The sequence below is a fragment of the Oncorhynchus kisutch genome, linkage group LG1 (genome assembly GCF_002021735.2).
Source record: "Oncorhynchus kisutch isolate 150728-3 linkage group LG1, Okis_V2, whole genome shotgun sequence".
Taxonomy (NCBI): domain Eukaryota; kingdom Metazoa; phylum Chordata; class Actinopteri; order Salmoniformes; family Salmonidae; genus Oncorhynchus; species Oncorhynchus kisutch.
This window is the reverse complement of record NC_034174.2, coordinates 1,039,573-1,067,457: the sequence shown is the minus strand read 5'-3', so window position 1 is coordinate 1,067,457 and position 27,885 is coordinate 1,039,573. Positions and strand designations below refer to the sequence as shown.

The following is a 27,885-nucleotide window of genomic DNA, read 5'->3' as shown; positions in this document are numbered from 1 at the left end:
TACATTAACATCTTAAATTATTACTCATCTCTGACTAAATAAATGAAATATGTTTATTACTTACCATATATATTGATTATCTAGCTAAAGTAGTTACTTCAGTCTTTGAACACCTCTTCCAAAACGTTTGCTAGATGTTTTTCACAAGTTGAAAGCGGGTGCACCGAAGACAGTACCTTATGAAGATAGGCTAAAACTGCTTCTCCAATAGAATGCCCCATTCACACGTGTAGGCGATGTCATGGCGACGTTGACTAGATAGGCTCATGCGCAGAAACCAGTCGTCTGATCTAACGGTAATTCAAAAGAATTTCACTGTCAGTTTGTCACTTTCACATGTTCAACTACTTAAGACATTGTCTCGAATCTAGGTTATGCCTTTAGATTTCGCGAAAATTAACAACTAAGAAAGTATTTTTCACTTTTCTCAGTGACTTCTCAAACCCCAAACTCCGACCTTGTCTGTTTCGCAAGCGTTCCCGGAAGTCTCGTGATGTTACGCCTCTGAATTTAGAAACTCTTTGGGGAACGCTGCGAAACCAACAGGAAGTAGAACGCTGCGTTCTGGTGTCAAAGTTGAAAGTTGACGCAAAGGCACCCAAACGTGCAGCAATTCAGATTTTTGTTTTAGCTTATACATAAACGCATTTTTTTATGATCAAATTGTCCAGATTTGTTGAAAAGCCTTCATAAACAATCGAACTGTATCACATGGTGTAAGCTGTTTCTTTATTTTTGTATGACTCTGACAGTGTGTTTGTTGCATTCTTTCTGTGCATTTTTACCTCAACTGCCTACATTCATGATATATTGTGGGTATATTGTAAGAATGCTACACAAAACTGTGAATATTGCGTAGCCATCATGTCTAAGAATTGTCCTGATGGTGCTTGTTTACTATTCACACAGCTGAAATAGCCTTGATAACTGTTATCTTTGTCGTGGTGTTCATTAAGAATCAGCTGTCAGAGCAGTTTACCGATCACTACCTGAACACAGCCAATCTGTAAATAGCACACTCAACTACCTCACCCCCATATTATTACTTACCCTCTTGCACCCTAGTATCTCTACTTGCACATCATCATCTGCACATCCATCACTCTAGTGTTAATGCTCAATTGTAATTATTTCGCCTCTATGGCCTATTTATTGGCCTACTCTTGGCCTCTATGGCCTACTCTTCTACATTTGCACTCACTGTACATATATTTTTTTCTATTGTGTTATTGACTGTACGTTTGTTTATTCCATGTGTAACTCTGTGTTGTTTGTTTTTGTCGCACTGCTTTGCTTAAGCTCGGCCAGGTCGCAGTTGTAAATGAGAACTTGTTCTCAACTGGCCTACCTGATGAAATAAATCTAAAATTAAGCATCGACTATAAAACATTGAATCATTTTCCTTTTCCCCTACAGGTTCTGAAAGTAATCTGAACGTTATGTCAGCTCTCTACAAGGACAGGTTGCAGCTATTGTTCACCCTTTTTAATTACATTTTTTTTATTTAGCTGTTTAAATAAATAACATTATAACCTGTGTGTGTGTTTAGGACTCCACGATGTGAGGGGCCTTTAATATAAAGGACTTGTCCTATCCCCACTATGTGAGGGGTCTTTAATATAAAGGAGTTGTCCTATGCCCACTATGTGTGGGGCCTTTAATATAAAGGACTTGTCCTATGCCCACTATGTGTGGGGCCTTTAATATAAAGGACTTGTCCTATCCCCACTATGTGAGGGGTCTTTAATATATTTAGGGGTTGTCCTATCCCCACTATGTGTGGGGCCTTTAATATAAAGGCGTTGTCCTATCCCCACTATGTGAGGGGTCTTTAATATAAAGGGGTTGTCCTATCCCCACTATGTGAGGGGCCTTTAATATATTTAGGGGTTGTCCTAACCCCACTATGTGAGGGGTCTTTAATATAAAGGATGTGTCCTATCCCCACGATGTGAGGGGTCTTTAATATAAAGGACTTGTCCTATCCCACGATGTGAGGGGCCTTTAAGATAAAGGGGTTGTCCTAACCCCACTATGTGAGGGGCCTTTAATATATTTAGGGGTTGTCCTAACCCGCGATGTGAGGGGTCTTTAATATATTTAGGGGTTGTCCTATCCCCACTATGTGAGGGGCCTTTAATATATTTAGGGGTTGTCCTAACCCCGCGATGTGAGGGGTCTTTAATATATTTAGGGGTTGTCCTATCCCCACTATGTGAGGGGCCTTTAATATAAAGGGGTTGTCCTAACCCCACTATGTGAGGGGCCTTTAATATATTTAGGGGTTGTCCTATCCCCACTATGTGAGGGGCCTTTAATATAAAGGGGTTGTCCTAACCCCACTATGTGAGGGGCCTTTAATATATTTAGGGGTTGTCCTATCCCCACTATGTGAGGGGCCTTTAATATAAAGGGGTTGTCCTAACCCCACTATGTGAGGGGCCTTTAATATATTTAGGGGTTGTCCTATCCCCACAATGTGAGGGGTCTTTAATATATTTAGGGGTTGTCCTATCCACACTATACTGTAAAATAAATGCCTACTACCCTCCAGACCTCCAGTATTTAGTAACTTAGTTGTTAAATAATTGACTTAGTGCTTACAGTTAGTTTTATACACTATGGTAACAGCCATTTGCTTTATACAGGATATGGTAAAAACATTTGAATGAAGAGAGAGAGAGAGCTCCAACATCCTAACATTTTAATTCATTTTTTTTTATTTCACCTTTATTTAACTAGGTTGGCTAGTTGAGAACAAGTTCTCATTTACAACTGCGACCTGGCCAAAATAAAGCAAAGCAGTTTGACACATACAGTACAACAAACAGAGTTACACATGGAATAAACAAACATACAGTCAATAATACAGCATGTGCAAAGAGAGGTAAGGCAATAGATAGGCCATGGTGTAATTACAAAATAGCAATTAAACACTGGAATGATAGGATGTGCAGAAGATGAATGTGCAAGTTGAGATACTGGGGTGCAAAGGAGGAAGATAAATAAATACAGTCTGGTGATGAGGTAGATTGGATGGGCTATTTACAGATGAGCTATGTACAGGTGCAGTGATCTGTGAGCTGCTCTAACAGCTGGTGCTTAAAGCTAGTGAGGGAGGTAAGAGTTTCCAGCTTCATAGATTTTTGCAGTTCGTTCCAGTCATTGGCAGCAGAGAACTGGAAGGAGAGGCGGCCAAAGGAAGAATTGGCTTTGGGGGTGACCAGTGAGATATACCTGCTGGAGCGCGTGCTACGGGTGGGTGCTACTATGGTGAACAATGAGCTGAGATAAGGCAGGGTTTTACCTAGCAGAGACTTGTAGATGACCTGGAGCGACGAGTTTGAAGCAAGGGCCAGCTAACGAGATCATATCACGGGGGCTATTCGATGCTAATGCAGGACACCACAGGATGTTTTTGTGCTGATCAAGGGCAGACATATTCGCTACATATTCGTCGCCAGACCCACTGGCTCCAGGTCATCTACAAGTCCATGCTAGGTAAAGCTCCGCCTTATCTCAGCTCACTGGTCACGATGGCAACACCCATCCGTAGCACGCGCTCCAGCAGGTGTATCTCACTGATCATCCCTAAAGCCAACACCTCATTTGGCCGCCTTTCGTTCCAGTACTCTGCTGCCTGTGACTGGAACGAATTGCAAAAATCGCTGAAGTTGGAGACTTTTATCTCCCTCACCAACTTCAAACATCTGCTATCTGAGCAGCTAACCGATCGCTGCAGCTGTACATAGTCTATTGGTAAATAGCCCACCCTTTCTCACCTACCTCATCCCCATACTGTTTTTATTTATTTACTTTTCTGCTCTTTTGCACACCAATATCTCTACCTGTACATGACCATCTGATCATTCATCACTCCAGTGTTAATCTGCAAAATTGTAATTATTTGCCTACCTCCTCATGCCTTTTGCACACATTGTATATAGACTCCCCCTTTGGTTTCTACTGTGTTATTGACTTGTTAATTGTTTACTCCATGTGTAACTCTTTGTTGTCTGCTCACACTGCTATGCTTTATCTTGGCCAGGTCGCAGTTGCAAATGAGAACTTGTTCTCAACTAGCCTACCTGGTTAAATAAAGGTGAAATAAAATAAAATAAATAAAATCTCTGCAGTAGATTGCAACACCGCCCCCTTTGGCAGTTCTTTCTTGGCGGAAAATGTTAGAGTTAGGGATGGAAATTTCCGAGTTTTTGGTGGTTTTCCTAAGCCAGGATTCAGACACGGCTAATACATCCGGGTTGGCAGAATGTGCTAAAGCAGTGAGTAAAACAAATTTAGGCAGTAGGCTTCTAATGTTAACATGCATGACAAACAAAGGCTTTTACGGATACAGAAGTCAACAAATGAGAGCAACTGGGGAATTGGAGTGGAGCTAGGCACTGCAGGGCCTGGATTAACATCTACACCACCAGAGGAAATCAAATTAAATAAAATGTATTTATATAGCCCTTCATACATCAGCTGATATCTCGAAGTGCTGTACAGAAACCCAGCCTGAACAGAAACCCAAAGTGCTGTACAGAAACCCCCAAACAGCAAGCAATGCAAGTGTAGAAGCAAGGTGGCTAGGAAAAACTCCCTAGAAAGGCCAAAACCTAGGAAGAAACCTAGAGAGGAACCAGGCTATGAGGGGTGGCCAGTCCTCTTCTGGCTGTGCCGGGTGGAGATTATAACAGAACATGGCCAAGATGTTCAAATGTTCATAAATGACCAGCATGGTCAAATAAAAATAATCACAGGCAGAACAGTTGAAACTGGAGCAGCAGCACGGCCAGGTGGACTGGGGACAGCAAGGAGTCATCATGCCAGGTAGTCCTGAGGCATGGTCCTAGGGCTCAGGTCCTCCGAGAGAGAGAAAGAAAGAGAGAATTAGAGAAAGCATTCTTAAATTCACACAGGACACTGGATAAGACAGGAGAAGTACTCCAGATATAACAAACTGATCCTAGCCCCCCGACACTTAAACTACTGCAACATAAATACTGGAGGCTGAGACAGGAGGGGTCAGGAGACACTGTGGCCCCATCCAATGATACCCCCGGACAGTGTCAAACAGGAAGGATATAACCCCACCCACTTTGCCAAAGCACAGCCCCCACACCACTAGAGGGATGTCTTCAACCACCAACTTACCATCCTGAAGCAAGGCCGAGTATAGCCCACAAAGATCTCCGCCACGGCACAATCCAAGGGGGGACGCCAACCCAGACAGGAAGATCACATCAGTGACTCAACCCACTCAAGTGACGCATCCTTCCTAGGCATGGCATTAAAGAGCACCAGTAAGCCAGTGACTCAGCCCCTGTAATAGGGTTAGAGGCAGAGAATCCCTGTGGAAAGAGGGGAACCGGCCAGGCAGAGACAGCAAGGGCGGTTCGTTGCTCCAGAGCCTTTCCGTTCACCTTCCCACTCCTGGGCCAGACTACACTTAATCATATGACCCACTGAAGAGATGAGTCTTCAGTAAAGACTTAAAGGTTGAGACCGAGTTTGCGTCTCTCACATGGGTAAGCAGACCATTCCATAAAAATGGAGCTCTATAGGAGAAAGCCCTGCCTCCAGCTGTTTGCTTAGAAATTCTAGGGACAATTAGGAGGCCTGCGTCTTGTGACCGTAGCGTACGTGTAGGTATGTACGGCAGGACCAAATCAGAGAGATAGGTAGGAGCAAGCCCATGTAATGCTTTGTAGGTTAGCAGTAAAACCTTGAAATCAGCCCTTGCCTTGACAGGAAGCCAGTGTAGGGAGGCTAGCACTGGAGTAATATGTTTTTTTTTTTATTGGTTCTAGTCAGGATTCTAGCAGCCGTATTTAGCACTAACTGAAGTTTATTTGGTGCTTTATCCGGGTAGCCGGAAAGTAGAGCATTGCACTAGTCTAACCTAGAAGTAAACAAAAGCATAGATTCATTTTTCTGCATCATTTTTGGACAGAAAGTTTCTGATTTTTGCAATGTTACGTAGATGGAAAAAAGCTGTCCTTGAAACAGTCTTGATATGTTCGTCAAAAGAGAGATCAGGGTCCAGAGTAACGCCGAGGTCCTTCACAGTTTTATTTGAGACAACTGTACAACTGTTACGTTCCCCAGATTATGTGTTGTAGTTTGTGTATTTGCATGTGTTTATTTCAGGAAATGGCTTCCTGAAATCCCTCAAGCAGCTGATTGGTCGACTCCAGGGCTAATTGGAGAGCTGACCCCGCCCCCCGTCAAGACGCAGCTGTCTCCAATTACCCATTCCTTCTGAAGCTATATAAAAGCCAGTGTTCTGTTCAGGAGGGAGATCTTTTTGGAGGGAGATTTTGCTGGGAGGTCATTGCAGAGAGAGATTTGGAGGTAGGGATTGCTGTGAGATTTTGCTAGAGGGAGATTTTGCTAGAGGGAGATTTTGCTAGAGGGAGATTTTGCTAGAGGGAGATTTTGCTAGAGGGAGATTTTGCTAGAGGGAGATTTTGCTAGAGGGAGATTTTGCTAGAGGGAGATTTTGCTAGAGGGAGATTTTGCTAGAGGGAGATTTTGCTAGAGGGAGATTTTGCTAGAGGGAGATTTTGCTAGAGGGAGATTTTGCTAGAGGGAGATCATTGCTGGGAGTTCATTGCTGGGAAGTGGTATGTTCTGTGAGTTTGTTGCTCAGGTAGAGCTTATTTGATGTCCTTTGTTTCTTAGTTTGTTTGTGAAATTGTTTAATATTCTGTTTCATTTGTTCCCAGGGGAGAAGGGGAAGGCACCTAGGGAGTGCTTAGGCAAGAGGCCCGCGGGCATACATATACCTGTAGTATATTCATTGTCTATGCACAATAGGTAAGACCTGGGCGGACCACCCCCTGTATTTTGGTTAGGGCACCAGGTGGTGCTAAATTAGGTAAGTAGTGGGTAGGCAGGTAAGATAGGAGAGGGGGGGGGCTTTGAGATTTACTTTCTTTGCTTTGGTTCCGTCCAGCCCCTTTTCCCCATATTACTGTGTAAAGGAATAAAGTCCTTGTAAACGGTACCACATTCTGCCTGTTGTCATCCTTACTTGCACCTACAGTCCATACCTTTTTCGCTTCACGGAGAGTTTAGTTGTAGCAGGGTGTTGCGTTCCCTCTTCATAGAGGCGTGTGTAACAACAACCATTAAGATTAATTGTCAGATTCAACAGAAGATCTCTTTGTTTCTTGGGACCTAGAACAAGCATGTTTTTTGTCCGAGTTTAAAAGTAGAAAGATTGCAGCCATCCAATTCCTTATGTCTGAAACACAGGCTTCTAGCGAGGGCAATTTTGGGGCTTCACCATGTTTCATTGAAATGTACAGCTGTGTGTCATCCGCATAGCAGTGAAAGTTAACATTATGTTTTCAAATGACATCCCCAAGAGGTAAAATATATATATAGTGGTCCTAAAACGGAACCTTGAGGAACACTGAAATTTACAGTTGATTTGTCAGAGGACAAACCATTCACAGAGACAAACAAAGGAGAAGTAGGATAAGGGTACGGCTAAAGCCTATAAGAACTGGCCGTCTAGCACGTTCGGTACAGAGAGTAAAAGGAGCAGGTTTCTGGGCACGATAGCATAGATTCAAGGCATAGTGTACAGACAAAGGTAAGGTAGGAAGTGAGTACATTGGAGGTAAACCTAGGCATTGAGTAATGGAGAGAGAGATATAGTCTCTAGAGATGTTTAAACCAGGTGATGTCATCGCATATGTAGGAGGTGGAACAACATGGTTGGTTAAGGCATATTGAGCAGGACTAGAGGCTCTACAGTGAAATAAGACGGTAATCACTAACCAGGACAGTAATGGACAAGGCATATTGATATTAGAGGTATGCGTAGCCAAGTGATTGTATGTGTCCAGTGAGTGGTTGGGCTGGCTGGGGACACGGCGATTCAGACAGTTAGCAGGCCGGGGCTAGCAAGCTAGCATAAGGGCCATAGAGGGACGACGCGATGGGGGAAAGTCTGTTTTTGCCGCCTCGTGTGGTGAAGTCGATAGACCAGTTGTGGAATTAGTAGGGTTCCAAGTAGCAGAGGGGTCCAAGTCCAATTGGCAAAATGGGTATAGTGGTCCAAGAAACTGGCCGGTGGATCAGCTAACAGTCCAATATGCTACAGATAGCTAGCAGGCTGCGGTTAGCAGAATGGGCCTTCAGGGGACGTCGTGCCTGAGGGGCCTGTTGGGATCCTCGGGCAGATTATGTCGGTATTCCAGTCATGAAGGATCGGCGGGGTTCCGTGGCCCGTACCGGCAGTAGAAGGGGTTTGGATATTGTAGCTGAGGAGTGGGCTTCAGGAGTAGCCCAGGAGCTCTAGCCAAGAGATGGGTCTAGCATGGGCTATCCCCAGGCTAGTTGGTGCGTGCTCCTGCACGGAAACGTTAGCCAGGAGTAGTCAACCCGGGTTGCGGTTAGCTAGCTGCCATGATCCAGATGAAAGGGTTCAGAGTTTGCGGTAGGAATCCGGGGATATGGAGAGAAAAATTGGTCCGGTATGCTCAGGTTTGAAATGCGTTGTACAAACTGGCGAGAGCTTTCCGAGCTAAAGGTTAGCTGACTGATAGCTGGTAGCTAGTTAGCTTCAGTTGAGGTATTCCAGTTCGGAGGTAAATAGAAATACTTTAGAGAAAAACAGATCCACACCACATTGGGTGAGGCGGGTTGCAGGAGAGTAGTTGTGGTTTAGGTTGAAGTTGAGGTTCAGAAAAAAATATTTAAAAGAATGAGAAAAATATTTTTTTAAAGATATATACATGGGACGAGACAAGACAAAGACGTCTGACTGCTACTCAATCTTGGATTCTGTGAGAAGAGTGAGACAACATCCTAACATTTGAATGAAGAGAGACACAGACTACGTACCAATGACAGCATGTTCTACCCATATGCTTTATTAGTCTCATGTTATATAAATTAAATGGAAAAGTACGTAAGATCAGGCCATGTCACTGTTTTTCTGTTTTTCTCTCTACACCTGCATCTGGGCCTCCAGCAGTTTTATCTGTGCTCTGACCCGGTCCATCTCAGCTGTTCTGACCCGTCTCAGCCCTTCCTGTGGGTCCACTATCTCCCTTTGGCTGTCAATGTGCTGCTGCTGTAAGCTCTGCATCCTTACCACCATACACTGGTCCGAGCTGGGAAGAAACACACATGTTGGTACAGTAGGACATTATACTCACAGCATATTAAATGTAGGGAATGATAACACAACCTACCTCAGCAGTTATTTAATGTGAAGACTGTTCTAGCTGCTCCAGCTTGTGGAGGTGACCAGTACAGGCCGCCTCCCAGACACTCCTACAAGCTTCACTAACGCAGGGTAGACTTTGCCTGTGGATCTTCTCTTGACCACCCAGGGTGGGTCAAATCCCACCGAGTGCTCCGTAGGCCTGGATTATCCCATGGTATGAGCCTCCTTCCCAATCCTAACCCTTCATCCCCCAACCCTAACCCTCTATCCTCCAATCCTGACTGTTTATCCCCAATCCTGTTTATTCCCCAGTCCTAACTGTTTATTCCCCAGTCCTAACTGTTTATTCCCCAGTCCTAACTGTTTATTCCCCAATCCTAGCTGTTTATCCCCCAATCCTAACCCTTTATCCCCCAGTCCTAACTGTTCATCCCCCAGTCCTAACTGTTCATCCCCCAGTCCTAACTGTTTATCCCCCAGTCCTAACTGTTTATCCCCAATCCTGACCCTTTATTCCCCAATCCTTAACCCTTTATTCCCCAATCCTTAACCCTTTATTCCCCAATCCTAACCCTTTATCCCCCAATCCTAAATGTTTATCCCCCAATCCTAACCCTTTATTCCCCAATCCTAACCCTTTATCCCCCAATCCTAACCCTTTATTCCCCAATCCTAAATGTTTATCCCCCAATCCTAACCCTAGTCCTTTTTCTTCCTCTGCTTTGGGAATTCCAGTGATGAGGTGTGGAGTTCCAGGTTACTCAGGCTGTCAGGAGAGAGAGAGATAGTGGTGAGGTGTGGAGTGCCAGGTTACTCAGGCTGTCAGGAGAGAGAGAGATAGTGGTGAGGTGTGGAGTGCCAGGTTACTCAGGCTGTCTGGAGAGAGAGAGATAGTGGTGAGGTGTGGAGTGCCAGGTTACTCAGGCTGTCAGGAGAGAGAGATAGTGGTGAGATGTGGAATGCCAGGTTACTCAGGCTGTCAGGAGAGAGAGATAGTGGTGAGGTGTGGAGTGCCCGTTTACCCTATTCTTTGTACCAACTCAGACTGGAGAATTCTCCAACCCCCCCTACTTTGTACCAACTCAGACTGGAGAAATCTCCAACCCCCCTACTTTGTACCAACTCAGACTGGAGAAATCTCCAACCCCCCTACTTTGTACCAACTCAGACTGGAGAAATCTCCAACCTCCCCGTACTTTGTACCAACTCAGACTGTGGGGGTGCATAATTTCCCTGGTTACATGGTCTTTTCTCTTCAATGGAATTACGTATTTACTACTTGGTTATTATAACTGTACATAGCCTTCATTTACATACTGTACACCTAGTAATCTGATAAGAGAAGGTATTCTCTGTGGTGCTGAAACGGATCCATAGCTCCAGATGACAAGAATTAGAACAGTCTCTTTTTCATTCTGCACCAAAGGGCGGGCAACCTCTTTCTTCAGGGGTGCAGGTAGCCTAGTGGTTAGAGCATTGGACTAGTAACCGAAAGGTTGCAAGATCGAATCCCTGAGCTGAGAAGGTTCAAATCTGTCGTTCTGCCTCTGAACAAGGCAGTAAACCCACTGTTCCCAGGCCGTCATTGAAAATAAGAATTAGTTCTTAACTGACTTGCTAAGTTAAATAAAGGTAAAATAAATTTCAACTCAACCCTCTACGCTCTTAGGTCAACTCAAAAGGTCTAACATGCTGACCAGACCGGACACGTCGCGCGTGCCGCAAAATAAAGGTAGAAATCGAATGTTATTCAATTATTGCACCGACACTGCTCGCGCTCGCCAACAAGCGTCTGCGATGCCAAGGGCTAAAATAGAACTCCTATTTCTGACGCAGATCGCGCTACAAGTCCTGCCTCTCCCATCTCCTCATTGGTTTATAGAAGCAGGTACCCACGTGCCATCTCCTCATTGGTTATACCCATGTGGGTGATTGAAAGACAAACTGTTTTGCTGGTTGTCATGGTAATACTATGAAAGTGTAGATGCGATCACCATATAAGTTCAAAGATGAAAAAGCCTGGAAGGAGGAGAGATGACTAGAAACGATTCGGTTGGTCGTTTTATGTGTGGATTAATTGTCGGAGTAGAGGACCTTGTGCATTTCAGGTAAAATAACAACTCAATGTTTATATCCCAGGACAAATTAGCTAGCAACAGCAAGCTAGCTAAATAGGACAAATTAGCTAGCAAGTGCAAGCTAACTAGCTATACATGTTTAATGCTTTTCGACCTGTCCCCAAATGAATGTCATTGGTTCAGAGTTTGTTTTGATATTTTAACCGGCGTGTCGTGATCGCATTTGGTGTAGGGGGACAAAATACATTTTTGCACGATAGCGCACGCTCGCAACCGGTATGGGTTCCGTGTAACCCTCATTTAACTAGTTCTAGCGCAGCAACTTAAAAAGGGCTCAGACACGCTAATATAATTTGCTGGCTGAGTACTTCGTGAACGAAATTTGTGAATTGTGCGAGCACCGATTTGACATGTAGAATCGTGTGAAAAATGTACTGAATGATCGGCAGACGAACACTAGATTGTGATGTTTGCAAGCCCTACACCTTGTTTAGCTATAATAGATCAAAACTCACTTAACCAAATCAAAGTTCTTCACACATGTAGAATGTGTCATCAATACTCCATGAGACAGCAAGAAAAATACTGTATGTACTTGTAGTTTGTAAACATGCTTGTCAATCAGTGGAGGCTGCTGAGGGATGCCTCGTGTTGTCATTATACATCAATGTGAATAAACAGAATACATCAGCAATTAACCGTTTGAAGATATGAACTCAGAATGTTCAGTCTAACTACCCTTCCTGTGCTTTATTCAGGTTAAAATTACATTAGACATTTTAATATTCTAGGACTTCAGTTGCATTACCTTTCCACTTAAACGGAGAACAAGCAAATTATATATATTTTTTTTACAGTAGTCTAAGTGATATATTGTACAAAAAAACCATTTAGATTTTCTTATCTACTCATTCCTTGTTGAAGTGTCATCTTTCCCCATGGTTATAATACATCACCTTGCTCCAATCATGGGATCAAAACTCTTTCTACAGTGATCTGGACATTCAGCAACTGACACTGTTCAAAGAAATGCACCTTTTATGAATTGATGATAATTTATTTGATGAATTTGCTATGACTGTCTGTGTTGGTTAATTTCTTTACAATCAAATGAGGGAAACTTATCACAAGTCAGAGTTATACTTAAACTAAAATCTTTATTCACTTATTAGTAAGGGAGCAGGTCAATACAACACACAAATATAAAGTGAATCGATTGAGTGCTCTACGATAACGATGGCTGGTCGAGAGCCCCGAGACAAAAGTACAAAGGTCTTTTACAGCCAAGATACACCCCTTTCAGTCTACATGACAAACAACAAATGTATGGATTGGGTCACAAGGTTAAGATTAGTATGAACGATACTGTCTTCTGTGAATAACAAGTATCTGCTGTAAAAACAGTAGAGACCAGGGTCTGGCCCTGGGGTCATCTCTCCCTGGTACCAGAAAGAACAGAAACATTAAGTCATGCTATGGAATACGGTCTCTTTAGGTTATATCACCAAAAAGACATCGGAAATCTCCTGTCAGTGTTAAATCTCCCAGAGGCCCACTTTCAGTTCACACAGACACAATAGAGTTAAAAGAACCCTCTATTCTGTTGCATAAAACAGCCATTTGATGCAATAAAAGTAGTATAACATAATCTTGTAATTTCTCTCACAGTATTCAGTGTTGGGGCATGTTATCCCCCTGTCTGCATGCTACCGTCTATCTGTCTGTCTGCCTACATGCTGCCGTCGGACTGAACCGTAAACATAATGACCGCTGGCCGGGGCTGCTGTCGCACGTCAGTCACTCTATTGCAGGTAGACTCCGTTTTGTTCAAGAAAACTAAAACAAAGTCAATCTTTATGGGAAGCTCAGACTTCCTACCCACTCACTCTCACTAAGTGCTGGTTTCCCAGACCTGGTAGGGAGGGCATCCACTCCTCATTCATCCCTGGTCACCAGTGGCATGGAAAGGGGGTTCTTTAACAAGCATTATACATTAACCTCTACCAAACTAAACAAACATGTTTGATTAAATGCAGAAAGTGGATGTTTCACCCCCTGTCCTGCTTTTCCAGCGAACTGGTGTGGGACTATCCTCCGTAGCCTGCCGTGGGCCAGAGGGGACGATTCAGACAAAATAATACAACCATCCATGTGAAAAGGGAGGGGCATTGGAAGGCAGCAGAGTGCTAGGCCGTGGCCTCGATGGTGCATTCTTTAGCCAGGTGACCAGACTTTCCGCAGTTGTAGCAGTTGACTTCGCTGGCCTTGCTGCACTGGACGGCAACATGGCCGATCTCACCACACCTGGTGGGAGACAGAGAGGAGAGAGATGAGGTTTAGGTAAGAGAAGGGAGAGTGTTTTCATTCAGTTGTTATTCGGGACAACGTTTTATGTTCTGATATTTAAACAGGAATGCTATAATGTCTCATCTTTTGGTATCAGGCCTAAACATCACCTTTCCAACTGATTTGTACCTGACACATTAGTCCTACCTGCTGGTCAGCACACACACACACACACAGATTCATGATGTCCATTTATAAAGCTGTTCATGGCTGCTCCAACTCAAACATATCACAGGGAAGCAGCTTAACGATACACTGGCCAGTATACCTTGTAAAAAAATATATATGTGCTCACAGGTCTTCTGGATGTGTCCTAGTAATGGTGTGCATCTTCGTTAACTTCTTGACGCACCCATCTCGTTAGCGGGATCATTTTAATCAACATCCACTGAATTGCAGCGCGCCAAATTCATATTAAATTACTAAAATATTACATTTTCATGAAATGACAAGTGCAATATAGCAAAACACAGCTTAGCTTGTTGTTAATCCACCTGGCATGTCAGATTTCAATAAAGCTTTTAGGCGAAAACTATCCAAGCATTTATGTAAGAACATCTCTCTCAGTAGACAAAAATTACAAACAGCTAGCAGCCAAGTAGATTGGTCACGAAAGTCAGAAAAGCAATAAATTATATCGCTTACCTTTGATGATCTTCAAATGTTTGCACTCATGAGGCTCCCAGTTACACAATAAATGTAACTTATGTTCCATAAAGATTATTTTTATATCCAAAATACCTCCATTTGTTTGGGGCATTATGTTCAGAAATCCACAGGCTCGAGCGGTCACGACACTGCAGACGGAAATTCCAAATAGTATCCGTAATGGTCGTAGAAACATGTCAAACGTTTTTTATAATCAATCCTCAGGTTGTTTTTACAATATATAATCGATAATATGTCAACCGGAATGTAGCTTCTTCCATAGGAGAGAGAGAGAAAATGGCTGTTGCGCATGGGTTCTTTCTCGCTCATTTTTCAAAATAAAAGCCTGAAACTATGTCTAAAGACTGTTCACACCTTGAGGAAGCCATAGGAAAAAGGAATCTGGTTGATATCCCTTTAAATGGAGGCAAGACAGCACTTCCTTTTTGGACTTTCCTCAGGTTTTCGCCTGCAATATCAGTTCTGTTATAATTATATGCATATTCTAGTTTCTGGGCCTGAGAAATAGGCTGTTTCAAATGGGTACGTTTTTTTTTGTGCCAAAAACGAAAATACTGCACCCTACACTCAACAAGTTAACTCACCTGTGACAATTGACCTTGTCACAGCCATTCTAGATGTGGCCTAATAATGGTGTGCATCTTCGTTAACTCACCTGTAACACTTGACCTTGTCACAGCCCTTCTGGATGTGTCCAAAGCCTCCACAGGAGTAGCACTTCTGCTCGTTGGCATGGTCACAGTCCCGGGCCACATGGCCGGCCTTGCCACAGTTATAACAAACCTGCAATATAACATTATAATATAACATAACAATTAAGAATATAATCACCGGCATTGCCACAGTGATAAAACACTTGCATTATATTAGGGGCCTATAAAATCTACATTGTGGAAAATATGGACGGAATCCAGACGCAGTCAGCATCAGTTGCTGGGACCACTACTATATGTCCAGTCATCCTGCCGGTCTGAGGAGCCGTTTGGCAGAGCAGATAGGCAGCTAGCTAGCAGCTAGGCTATCAAGCTAGCAGGGATTTCTTGAGGGCTTGAAAGCAGCCTGCAACACGGCTATCCATTACGGCTGGGACAGCGGACTCTCCCGGGCTTGTGGCTGTCTAGAGCCCTGCTGTTTGTTTTTTCAATCTTCCCTGCGACCTGCCCTGTCTGGAACTGAGAGGAGTAACAGTATAACCTGTCCTGTCTGGAACTGAGAGGAGTAACAGTATAACCTGTCTGGAACTGAGAGGAGTAACAGTATAACCTGTCCTGTCTGGAACTGAGAGGAGTAACAGTATAACCTGTCCTGTCTGGAACTGAGAGGAGTAACAGTATAACCTGTCTGGAACTGAGAGGAGTAACAGTATAACCTGTCCTGTCTGGAACTGAGAGGAGTAACAGTATAACCTGTCCTGTCTGGAACTGAGAGGAGTAACAGTATAACCTGTCCTGTCTGGAACTGAGAGGAGTAACAGTATAACCTGTCCTGTCTGGAACTGAGAGGAGTAACAGTATAACCTGTCCTGTCTGGAACTGAGAGGAGTAACAGTATAACCTGTCCTGTCTGGAACTGAGGGGTAACAGTATAACCTGTCCTGTCTGGAATTGAGAGGAGTAACAGTATAACCTGTCCTGTCTGGAACTGAGAGGAGTAACAGTATAACCTGTCCTGTCTGGAATTGAGAGGAGTAACAGTATAACCTGTCCTGTCTGGAACTGAGGGGTAACAGTATAACCTGTCCTGTCTGGAACTGAGAGGAGTAACAGTATAACCTGTCCTGTCTGGAACTGAGAGGAGTAACAGTATAACCTGTCTGGAACTGAGAGGAGTAACAGTTTAACCTGTCCTGTCTGGAACTGAGAGGAGTAACAGTATAACCTGTCTGGAATTGAGAGGAGTAACAGTATAACCTGTCCTGTCTGGAACTGAGAGGAGTAACAGTATAACCTGTCCTGTCTGGAACTGAGAGGAGTAACAGTATAACCTGTCCTGTCTGGAACTGAGAGGAGTAACAGTATAACCTGTCCTGTCTGGAACTGAGAGGAGTAACAGTATAACCTGTCCTGTCTGGAACAGAGAGGAGTAACAGTATAACCTGTCCTGTCTGGAATTGAGGAGTAACAGTATAACCTGTCTGGAACTAAGAGGAGTAACAGTATAACCTGTCCTGTCTGAAACTGAGAGGAGTAACAGTATAACCTGTCTGGAATTGAGAGGAGTAACAGTATAACCTGTCCTGTCTGGAACTGAGAGGAGTAACAGTATAACCTGTCCTGTCTGGAACTGAGAGGAGTAACAGTATAACCTGTCCTGTCTGGAACTGAGAGGAGAGGAGTAACAGTATAACCTCTCCTGTCTGGAACTGAGAGGAGTAACAGCATAACCTGTCCTGTCTGGAACTGAGAGGAGTAACAGTATAACCTGTCCTGTCTGGAACTGAGAGGAGTAACAGTATAACCTGTCCTGTCTGAAACTGAGAGGAGTAACAGTATAACCTGTCTGGAACTGAGAGGAGTAACAGTATAACCTGTCCTGTCTGAAACTGAGAGGAGTAACAGTATAACCTGTCTGGAATTGTGAGGAGTAACAGTATAACCTGTTCTGTCTGGAACTGAGAGGACTAACAGTATAACCTGTCCTGTCTGGAACTGAGAGGAGTAACAGTATAACCTGTCCTGTCTGGAACTGAGAGGAGTAACAGTATAACCTGTCCTGTCTGGAACTGAGAGGAGTAACAGTATAACCTGTCTGGAACTGAGAGGAGTAACAGTATAACCTGTCCTGTCTGGAACTGAGAGGAGTAACAGTATAACCTGTCCTGTCTGGAACTGAGAGGAGTAACAGTATAACCTGTCCTGTCTGGAACTGAGAGGAGTAACAGTATAACCTGTCTGGAACTGAGAGGAGTAACAGTATAACCTGTCCTGTCTGGAACTGAGAGGAGTAACAGTATAACCTGTCCTGTCTGGAACTGAGAGGAGTAACAGTATAACCTGTCCTGTCTGGAACTGAGAGGAGTAACAGTATAACCTGTCCTGTCTGGAACTGAGAGGAGTAACAGTATAACCTGTCCTGTCTGGAACTGAGAGGAGTAACAGTATAACCTGTCCTGTCTGGAACTGAGGGGTAACAGTATAACCTGTCCTGTCTGGAATTGAGAGGAGCAACAGTATAACCTGTCCTGTCTGGAATTGAGAGGAGTAACAGTATAACCTGTCCTGTCTGGAACTGAGGGGTAACAGTATAACCTGTCCTGTCTGGAATTGAGAGGAGTAACAGTATAACCTGTCCTGTCTGGAACTGAGAGGAGTAACAGTATAACCTGTCCTGTCTGGAACTGAGAGGAGAGGAGTAACAGTATAACCTCTCCTGTCTGGAACTTAGAGGAGTAACAGTATAACCTGTCCTGTCGAACTGAGAGGAGTAACAGTATAACCTGTCCTGTCTGGAACAGAGGAGTAACAGTATAACCTGTCCTGTCTGGAACTGAGAGGAGTAACAGTATAACCTGTCCTGTCTGGAACTGAGAGGAGTAACAGCATAACCTGTCCTGTCTGGAACTGAGAGGAGTAACAGTATAACCTGTCCTGTCTGGAACTGAGAGGAGTAACAGTATAACCTGTCCTGTCTGGAACTGAGAGGAGTAACAGTATAACCTGTCCTGTCTGAAACTGAGAGGAGTAACAGTATAACCTGTCTGGAACTGAGAGGAGTAACAGTATAACCTGTCCTGTCTGAAACTGAGAGGAGTAACAGTATAACCTGTCTGGAATTGTGAGGAGTAACAGTATAACCTGTTCTGTCTGGAACTGAGAGGAGTAACAGTATAACCTGTCCTGTCTGGAACTGAGAGGAGTAACAGTATAACCTGTCCTGTCTGGAACTGAGAGGAGTAACAGTATAACCTGTCTGGAACTGAGAGGAGTAACAGTATAACCTGTCCTGTCTGGAACTGAGAGGAGTAACAGTATAACCTGTCCTGTCTGGAACTGAGAGGAGTAACAGTATAACCTGTCTGGAACTGAGAGGAGTAACAGCATAACCTGTCCTGTCTGGAACTGAGAGGAGTAACAGCATAACCTGTCCTGTCTGGAACTGAGAGGAGTAACAGTATAACCTGTCCTGTCTGGAACTGAGAGGAGTAACAGTATAACCTGTCTGGAACTGAGAGGAGTAACAGTATAACCTGTCCTGTCTGGAACTGAGAGGAGTAACAGTATAACCTGTCCTGTCTGGAACTGAGAGGAGTAACAGTATAACCTGTCCTGTCTGGAACTGAGAGGAGTAACAGTATAACCTGTCCTGTCTGGAATTGAGAGGAGTAACAGTATAACCTGTCTGGAACTGAGAGGAGTAACAGTATAACCTGTCCTGTCTGGAACTGAGAGGAGTAACAGTATAACCTGTCTGGAATTGAGAGGAGTAACAGTTTAACCTGTCCTGTCTGGAACTGAGAGGAGTAACAGTATAACCTGTCCTGTCTGGAACTGAGAGGAGTAACAGTATAACCTGTCCTGTCTGGAACTGAGAGGAGTAACAGTATAACCTGTCCTGTCTGGAAGTGAGAGGAGTAACAGTATAACCTGTCCTGTCTGGAACTGAGAGGAGTAACAGTATAACCTGTCTGGAACTGAGAGGAGTAACAGTTTAACCTGTCCTGTCTGGAACTGAGAGGAGTAACCTGTCCTGTCTGGAACTGAGAGGAGTAACAGTATAACCTGTCCTGTCTGGAATTGAGAGGAGTAACAGCATAACCTGTCCTGTCTGGAACTGAGAGGAGTAACAGTATAACCTGTCCTGTCTGGAACTGAGAGGAGTAACAGTATAACCTGTCCTGTCTGGAACAGAGAGGAGTAACAGTATAACCTGTCCTGTCTGGAATTGAGGAGTAACAGTATAACCTGTCTGGAACTAAGAGGAGTAACAGTATAACCTGTCCTGTCTGAAACTGAGAGGAGTAACAGTATAACCTGTCTGGAATTGAGAGGAGTAACAGTATAACCTGTCCTGTCTGGAACTGAGAGGAGTAACAGTATAACCTGTCCTGTCTGGAACTGAGAGGAGTAACAGTATAACCTGTCCTGTCTGGAACTGAGAGGAGAGGAGTAACAGTATAACCTCTCCTGTCTGGAACTGAGAGGAGTAACAGCATAACCTGTCCTGTCTGGAACTGAGAGGAGTAACAGTATAACCTGTCCTGTCTGGAACTGAGAGGAGTAACAGTATAACCTGTCCTGTCTGAAACTGAGAGGAGTAACAGTATAACCTGTCTGGAACTGAGAGGAGTAACAGTATAACCTGTCCTGTCTGAAACTGAGAGGAGTAACAGTATAACCTGTCTGGAATTGTGAGGAGTAACAGTATAACCTGTTCTGTCTGGAACTGAGAGGACTAACAGTATAACCTGTCCTGTCTGGAACTGAGAGGAGTAACAGTATAACCTGTCCTGTCTGGAACTGAGAGGAGTAACAGTATAACCTGTCCTGTCTGGAACTGAGAGGAGTAACAGTATAACCTGTCTGGAACTGAGAGGAGTAACAGTATAACCTGTCCTGTCTGGAACTGAGAGGAGTAACAGTATAACCTGTCCTGTCTGGAACTGAGAGGAGTAACAGTATAACCTGTCCTGTCTGGAACTGAGAGGAGTAACAGTATAACCTGTCTGGAACTGAGAGGAGTAACAGTATAACCTGTCCTGTCTGGAACTGAGAGGAGTAACAGTATAACCTGTCCTGTCTGGAACTGAGAGGAGTAACAGTATAACCTGTCCTGTCTGGAACTGAGAGGAGTAACAGTATAACCTGTCCTGTCTGGAACTGAGAGGAGTAACAGTATAACCTGTCCTGTCTGGAACTGAGGGGTAACAGTATAACCTGTCCTGTCTGGAATTGAGAGGAGCAACAGTATAACCTGTCCTGTCTGGAATTGAGAGGAGTAACAGTATAACCTGTCCTGTCTGGAACTGAGGGGTAACAGTATAACCTGTCCTGTCTGGAATTGAGAGGAGTAACAGTATAACCTGTCCTGTCTGGAACTGAGAGGAGTAACAGTATAACCTGTCCTGTCTGGAACTGAGAGGAGAGGAGTAACAGTATAACCTCTCCTGTCTGGAACTTAGAGGAGTAACAGTATAACCTGTCCTGTCGAACTGAGAGGAGTAACAGTATAACCTGTCCTGTCTGGAACAGAGGAGTAACAGTATAACCTGTCCTGTCTGGAACTGAGAGGAGTAACAGTATAACCTGTCCTGTCTGGAACTGAGAGGAGTAACAGCATAACCTGTCCTGTCTGGAACTGAGAGGAGTAACAGTATAACCTGTCCTGTCTGGAACTGAGAGGAGTAACAGTATAACCTGTCCTGTCTGGAACTGAGAGGAGTAACAGTATAACCTGTCCTGTCTGAAACTGAGAGGAGTAACAGTATAACCTGTCTGGAACTGAGAGGAGTAACAGTATAACCTGTCCTGTCTGAAACTGAGAGGAGTAACAGTATAACCTGTCTGGAATTGTGAGGAGTAACAGTATAACCTGTTCTGTCTGGAACTGAGAGGAGTAACAGTATAACCTGTCCTGTCTGGAACTGAGAGGAGTAACAGTATAACCTGTCCTGTCTGGAACTGAGAGGAGTAACAGTATAACCTGTCTGGAACTGAGAGGAGTAACAGTATAACCTGTCCTGTCTGGAACTGAGAGGAGTAACAGTATAACCTGTCCTGTCTGGAACTGAGAGGAGTAACAGTATAACCTGTCTGGAACTGAGAGGAGTAACAGCATAACCTGTCCTGTCTGGAACTGAGAGGAGTAACAGCATAACCTGTCCTGTCTGGAACTGAGAGGAGTAACAGTATAACCTGTCCTGTCTGGAACTGAGAGGAGTAACAGTATAACCTGTCTGGAACTGAGAGGAGTAACAGTATAACCTGTCCTGTCTGGAACTGAGAGGAGTAACAGTATAACCTGTCCTGTCTGGAACTGAGAGGAGTAACAGTATAACCTGTCCTGTCTGGAACTGAGAGGAGTAACAGTATAACCTGTCCTGTCTGGAATTGAGAGGAGTAACAGTATAACCTGTCTGGAACTGAGAGGAGTAACAGTATAACCTGTCCTGTCTGGAACTGAGAGGAGTAACAGTATAACCTGTCTGGAATTGAGAGGAGTAACAGTTTAACCTGTCCTGTCTGGAACTGAGAGGAGTAACAGTATAACCTGTCCTGTCTGGAACTGAGAGGAGTAACAGTATAACCTGTCCTGTCTGGAACTGAGAGGAGTAACAGTATAACCTGTCCTGTCTGGAAGTGAGAGGAGTAACAGTATAACCTGTCCTGTCTGGAACTGAGAGGAGTAACAGTATAACCTGTCTGGAACTGAGAGGAGTAACAGTTTAACCTGTCCTGTCTGGAACTGAGAGGAGTAACCTGTCCTGTCTGGAACTGAGAGGAGTAACAGTATAACCTGTCCTGTCTGGAATTGAGAGGAGTAACAGCATAACCTGTCCTGTCTGGAACTGAGAGGAGTAACAGTATAACCTGTCCTGTCTGGAACTGAGAGGAGTAACAGTATAACCTGTCCTGTCTGGAACAGAGAGGAGTAACAGTATAACCTGTCCTGTCTGGAATTGAGGAGTAACAGTATAACCTGTCTGGAACTAAGAGGAGTAACAGTATAACCTGTCCTGTCTGAAACTGAGAGGAGTAACAGTATAACCTGTCTGGAATTGAGAGGAGTAACAGTATAACCTGTCCTGTCTGGAACTGAGAGGAGTAACAGTATAACCTGTCCTGTCTGGAACTGAGAGGAGTAACAGTATAACCTGTCCTGTCTGGAACTGAGAGGAGAGGAGTAACAGTATAACCTCTCCTGTCTGGAACTGAGAGGAGTAACAGCATAACCTGTCCTGTCTGGAACTGAGAGGAGTAACAGTATAACCTGTCCTGTCTGGAACTGAGAGGAGTAACAGTATAACCTGTCCTGTCTGAAACTGAGAGGAGTAACAGTATAACCTGTCTGGAACTGAGAGGAGTAACAGTATAACCTGTCCTGTCTGAAACTGAGAGGAGTAACAGTATAACCTGTCTGGAATTGTGAGGAGTAACAGTATAACCTGTTCTGTCTGGAACTGAGAGGACTAACAGTATAACCTGTCCTGTCTGGAACTGAGAGGAGTAACAGTATAACCTGTCCTGTCTGGAACTGAGAGGAGTAACAGTATAACCTGTCCTGTCTGGAACTGAGAGGAGTAACAGTATAACCTGTCTGGAACTGAGAGGAGTAACAGTATAACCTGTCCTGTCTGGAACTGAGAGGAGTAACAGTATAACCTGTCCTGTCTGGAACTGAGAGGAGTAACAGTATAACCTGTCCTGTCTGGAACTGAGAGGAGTAACAGTATAACCTGTCTGGAACTGAGAGGAGTAACAGTATAACCTGTCCTGTCTGGAACTGAGAGGAGTAACAGTATAACCTGTCCTGTCTGGAACTGAGAGGAGTAACAGTATAACCTGTCCTGTCTGGAACTGAGAGGAGTAACAGTATAACCTGTCCTGTCTGGAACTGAGAGGAGTAACAGTATAACCTGTCCTGTCTGGAACTGAGGGGTAACAGTATAACCTGTCCTGTCTGGAATTGAGAGGAGCAACAGTATAACCTGTCCTGTCTGGAATTGAGAGGAGTAACAGTATAACCTGTCCTGTCTGGAACTGAGGGGTAACAGTATAACCTGTCCTGTCTGGAATTGAGAGGAGTAACAGTATAACCTGTCCTGTCTGGAACTGAGAGGAGTAACAGTATAACCTGTCCTGTCTGGAACTGAGAGGAGAGGAGTAACAGTATAACCTCTCCTGTCTGGAACTTAGAGGAGTAACAGTATAACCTGTCCTGTCGAACTGAGAGGAGTAACAGTATAACCTGTCCTGTCTGGAACAGAGGAGTAACAGTATAACCTGTCCTGTCTGGAACTGAGAGGAGTAACAGTATAACCTGTCCTGTCTGGAACTGAGAGGAGTAACAGCATAACCTGTCCTGTCTGGAACTGAGAGGAGTAACAGTATAACCTGTCCTGTCTGGAACTGAGAGGAGTAACAGTATAACCTGTCCTGTCTGGAACTGAGAGGAGTAACAGTATAACCTGTCCTGTCTGAAACTGAGAGGAGTAACAGTATAACCTGTCTGGAACTGAGAGGAGTAACAGTATAACCTGTCCTGTCTGAAACTGAGAGGAGTAACAGTATAACCTGTCTGGAATTGTGAGGAGTAACAGTATAACCTGTTCTGTCTGGAACTGAGAGGAGTAACAGTATAACCTGTCCTGTCTGGAACTGAGAGGAGTAACAGTATAACCTGTCCTGTCTGGAACTGAGAGGAGTAACAGTATAACCTGTCTGGAACTGAGAGGAGTAACAGTATAACCTGTCCTGTCTGGAACTGAGAGGAGTAACAGTATAACCTGTCCTGTCTGGAACTGAGAGGAGTAACAGTATAACCTGTCTGGAACTGAGAGGAGTAACAGCATAACCTGTCCTGTCTGGAACTGAGAGGAGTAACAGTATAACCTGTCCTGTCTGGAACTGAGAGGAGTAACAGTATAACCTGTCTGGAACTGAGAGGAGTAACAGTATAACCTGTCCTGTCTGGAACTGAGAGGAGTAACAGTATAACCTGTCCTGTCTGGAACTGAGAGGAGTAACAGTATAACCTGTCCTGTCTGGAACTGAGAGGAGTAACAGTATAACCTGTCCTGTCTGGAATTGAGAGGAGTAACAGTATAACCTGTCTGGAACTGAGAGGAGTAACAGTATAACCTGTCCTGTCTGGAACTGAGAGGAGTAACAGTATAACCTGTCTGGAATTGAGAGGAGTAACAGTTTAACCTGTCCTGTCTGGAACTGAGAGGAGTAACAGTATAACCTGTCCTGTCTGGAACTGAGAGGAGTAACAGTATAACCTGTCCTGTCTGGAACTGAGAGGAGTAACAGTATAACCTGTCCTGTCTGGAAGTGAGAGGAGTAACAGTATAACCTGTCCTGTCTGGAACTGAGAGGAGTAACAGTATAACCTGTCTGGAACTGAGAGGAGTAACAGTTTAACCTGTCCTGTCTGGAACTGAGAGGAGTAACCTGTCCTGTCTGGAACTGAGAGGAGTAACAGTATAACCTGTCCTGTCTGGAATTGAGAGGAGTAACAGCATAACCTGTTCTGTCTGGAACTGAGAGGAGTAACAGTATAACCTGTCCTGTCTGGAACTGAGAGGAGTAACAGTATAACCTGTCTGGAACTGAGAGGAGTAACAGTATAACCTGTCCTGTCTGGAACTGAGAGGAGTAACAGTATAACCTGTCTGGAACTGAGAGGAGTAACAGTATAACCTGTCCTGTCTGGAACTGAGAGGAGTAACAGTATAACCTGTCTGGAACTGAGAGGAGTAACAGTTTAACCTGTCCTGTCTGGAACTGAGAGGAGTAACCTGTCCTGTCTGGAACTGAGAGGAGTAACAGTATAACCTGTCCTGTCTGGAATTGAGAGGAGTAACAGCATAACCTGTTCTGTCTGGAACTGAGAGGAGTAACAGTATAACCTGTCCTGTCTGGAACTGAGAGGAGTAACAGTATAACCTGTCTGGAACTGAGAGGAGTAACAGTATAACCTGTCCTGTCTGGAACTGAGAGGAGTAACAGTATAACCTGTCTGGAACTGAGAGGAGTAACAGTATAACCTGTCCTGTCTGGAACTGAGAGGAGTAACAGTTTAACCTGTCCTGTCTGGAACTGAGAGGGGTAACCTGTCCTGTCTGGAACTGAGAGGAGTAACTGTATAACCTGTCCTGTCTGGAACTGAGAGGAGTAACAGCATAACCTGTCCTGTCTGGAACTGAGAGGAGTAACAGTTTAACCTGTCTGGAACTGAGAGGAGTAACAGTTTAACCTGTCTGGAACTGAGAGGAGTAACAGTATAACCTGTCCTGTCTGGAACTGAGAGGAGTAACAGTATAACCTGTCCTGTCTGGAACTGAGAGGAGTAACAGTATAACCTGTCCTGTCTGGAACTGAGAGGAGTAACAGTATAACCTGTCTGGAACTGAGAGGAGTAACAGTATAACCTGTCCTGTCTGGAACTGAGAGGAGTAACAGTATAACCTGTCCTGTCTGGAACTGAGAGGAATAACAGTATAACCTGTCCTGTCTGGAACTGAGAGGAATAACAGTATAACCTGTCTGGAACTGAGAGGAGTAACAGTATAACCTGTCCTGTCTGGAACTGAGAGGAGTAACAGTATAACCTGTCCTGTCTGGAATTGAGAGGAGTAACAGTATAACCTGTCCTGTCTGGAACTGAGAGGAGTAACCTGTCCTGTCTGGAACTGAGAGGAGTAACAGTATAACCTGTCTGGAACTGAGAGGAGTAACAGTATATCCTGTCTGGAACTGAGAGGAGTAACAGTATATCCTGTCTGGAACTGAGAGGAGTAACAGTATAACCTGTCCTGTCTGGAACTGAGAGGAGTAACAGTATAACCTGTCCTGTCTGGAATTGAGAGGAGTAATAGTATAACCTGTCCTGTCTGGAACTGAGAGGGGTAACATTATAACCTGTCCTGTCTGGAACTGAGAGGAGTAACAGTATAACCTGTCCTGTCTGGAACTGAGAGGAGTAACAGTATAACCTGTCTGGAACTGAGAGGAGTAACAGTATAACCTGTCTGGAACTGAGAGGAGTAACAGTATAACCTGTCCTGTCTGGAACTAAGAGGAGTAACAGTATAACTTGTCCTGTCTGGAACTGAGAGGAGTAACAGTATAACCTGTCCTGTCTGGAACTGAGAGGAGTAACAGTGTAACCTGTCTGGAACTGAGAGGAGTAACAGTATAACCTGTCCTGTCTGGAACTGAGAGGAGTAACTGTATAACCTGTCCTGTCTGGAACTGAGAGGAGGTGGTTGAAGATATCCCTCTAGTGGTGTGGGGGCTGTGCTTTGGCAAAGTGGGTGGGGTTATATCCTTCCTGTTTGCCCTGTCCGGGGGTGTCCTCGGATGGGGCCACAGTGTCTCCTGACCCCTCCTGTCTCAGCCTCCAGTATTTATGCTGCAGTAGTTTATGTGTCGGGGGGCTAGGGTCAGTTTGTTATATCTGGAGTACTTCTCCTGTCCTATTCGGTGTCCTGTGTGAATTTAAGTGTACTCTCTCTAATTCTCTCTTTCTTTCTCTCTCTCGGAGGACCTGAGCCCTAGGACCATGCCTCAGGACTACCTGACATGATGACTCCTTGCTGTCCCCAGTACACCTGGCCATGCTGCTGCTCCAGTTTCAACTGTTCTGCCTTATTATTAGACCATGCTGGTCATTTATGAACATTTGAACATCTTGGCCATGTTCTGTTATTATCTCCACCCGGCACAGCCAGAAGAGGACTGGCCACCCCACATAGCCTGGTTCCTCTCTAGGTTTCTTCCTAGGGAGTTTTTCCTAGCCACCGTGCTTCTACACCTGCATTGCTTGCTGTTTTAGGCTGGGTTTCTGTAAAGCACTTTGAGATATCAGCTGATGTACGAAGGGCTATATAAATAAATTTGTAACAGTATAACCTGTCCTGTCTGAAACTGAGAGGAGTAACAGCCTAACCTGTCCTGTCTGGAACTGAGAGGAGTAACAGTATAACCTGTCTGGAACTGAGAGGAGTAACAGTATAACCTGTCCTGTCTGGAGGAGTAACAGTTAACCTGTCCTGTCTGGAACTGAGAGGAGTAACAGTATAACCTGTCCTGTCTGAAACTGAGAGGAGTAACAGTATAACCTGTCTGGAACTGAGAGGAGTAACAGTATAACCTGTCCTGTCTGGAACTGAGAGGAGTAACAGTATAACCTGTCCTGTCTGGAATTGAGAGGAGTAACAGTATAACCTGTCCTGTCTGGAACTGAGAGGAGTAACAGTATAACCTGTCCTGTCTGGAACTGAGAGGAGTAACAGTATAACCTGTCCTGTCTGGAACTGAGAGGAGTAACAGTATAACCTGTCCTGTCTGGAACTGAGAGGAGTAACAGTATAACCTGTCTGGAACTGAGAGGAGTAACCTGTCCTGTCTGGAACTGAGAGGAGTAACAGTATAACCTGTCCTGTCTGGAACTGAGAGGAGTAACAGTATAACCTGTCTGGAACTGAGAGGAGTAACAGTATAACCTGTCCTGTCTGGAACTGAGAAGAGTAACAGTATAACCTGTCCTGTCTGGAACTGAGAGGAGTAACAGTATAACCTGTCCTGTCTGGAACTGAGAGGAGTAACAGTATAACCTGTCCTGTCTGGAACTGAGAGGAGTAACAGTATAACCTGTCCTGTCTGGAACTGAGAGGAGTAACAGTATAACCTGTCCTATCTGGAACTGAGAGGAGTAACAGTATAACCTGTCCTGTCTGGAACTGAGAGGAGTAACAGTATAACCTGTCCTGTCTGGAACTGAGAGGAGTAACAGTATAACCTGTCCTGTCTGGAACTGAGAGGAGTAACAGTATAACCTGTCCTGTCTGGAACTGAGAGGAGTAACAGTATAACCTGTCTGGAACTGAGAGGAGTAACAGCATAACCTGTCCTGTCTGGAACTGAGAGGAGTAACAGC

The 27,885-nt window shown here is 44.4% G+C and overlaps 2 protein-coding genes and 1 long non-coding RNA gene across 5 annotated transcripts in view; all 3 read right to left on the bottom strand.

The window, feature by feature from the left end:
• The window catches only part of isy1 (ISY1 splicing factor homolog), a 35,417-nt gene extending 34,930 nt beyond the window's left edge, over positions 1-487 (bottom strand). The window contains exon 1 of the mRNA XM_020495707.2: positions 65-487. Within this exon, the coding sequence (XP_020351296.1) occupies positions 65-67 (3 nt within the window). The 5' untranslated portion in view covers positions 68-487. The remainder of the gene's footprint in view (positions 1-64) is intronic.
• An 11,822-nt stretch (positions 488-12,309) lies between these two features.
• Positions 12,310-27,885, bottom strand: part of LOC109899994 (cellular nucleic acid-binding protein) — a 51,748-nt gene continuing 36,172 nt past the window's right edge. Inside the window, exons 4-5 of one of the 2 annotated variants that reach the window (XM_031822540.1) lie at positions 14,939-15,066; positions 12,310-13,572 (exon numbers count right to left, since the gene is read on the bottom strand). In XM_031822540.1, the coding sequence (XP_031678400.1) occupies positions 13,455-13,572; positions 14,939-15,066 (246 nt within the window). In that variant the 3' untranslated portion in view covers positions 12,310-13,454. The remainder of the gene's footprint in view (positions 13,573-14,938; positions 15,067-27,885) is intronic. The other variant, XM_031821166.1, reaches the window with a different exon arrangement.
• LOC116373990 (uncharacterized) lies at positions 23,188-24,923 on the bottom strand. Of its 2 annotated transcripts, none has more exons than XR_004209752.1 (3): positions 24,743-24,923; positions 24,396-24,543; positions 23,188-23,222 (listed from the first exon to the last, which is right to left on the bottom strand). It is a non-coding gene; the product is annotated as an uncharacterized LOC116373990 (long non-coding RNA). The 2 variants fall into 2 exon arrangements; XR_004209808.1 differs by lacking the exon at positions 23,188-23,222 and adding an exon at positions 24,304-24,334.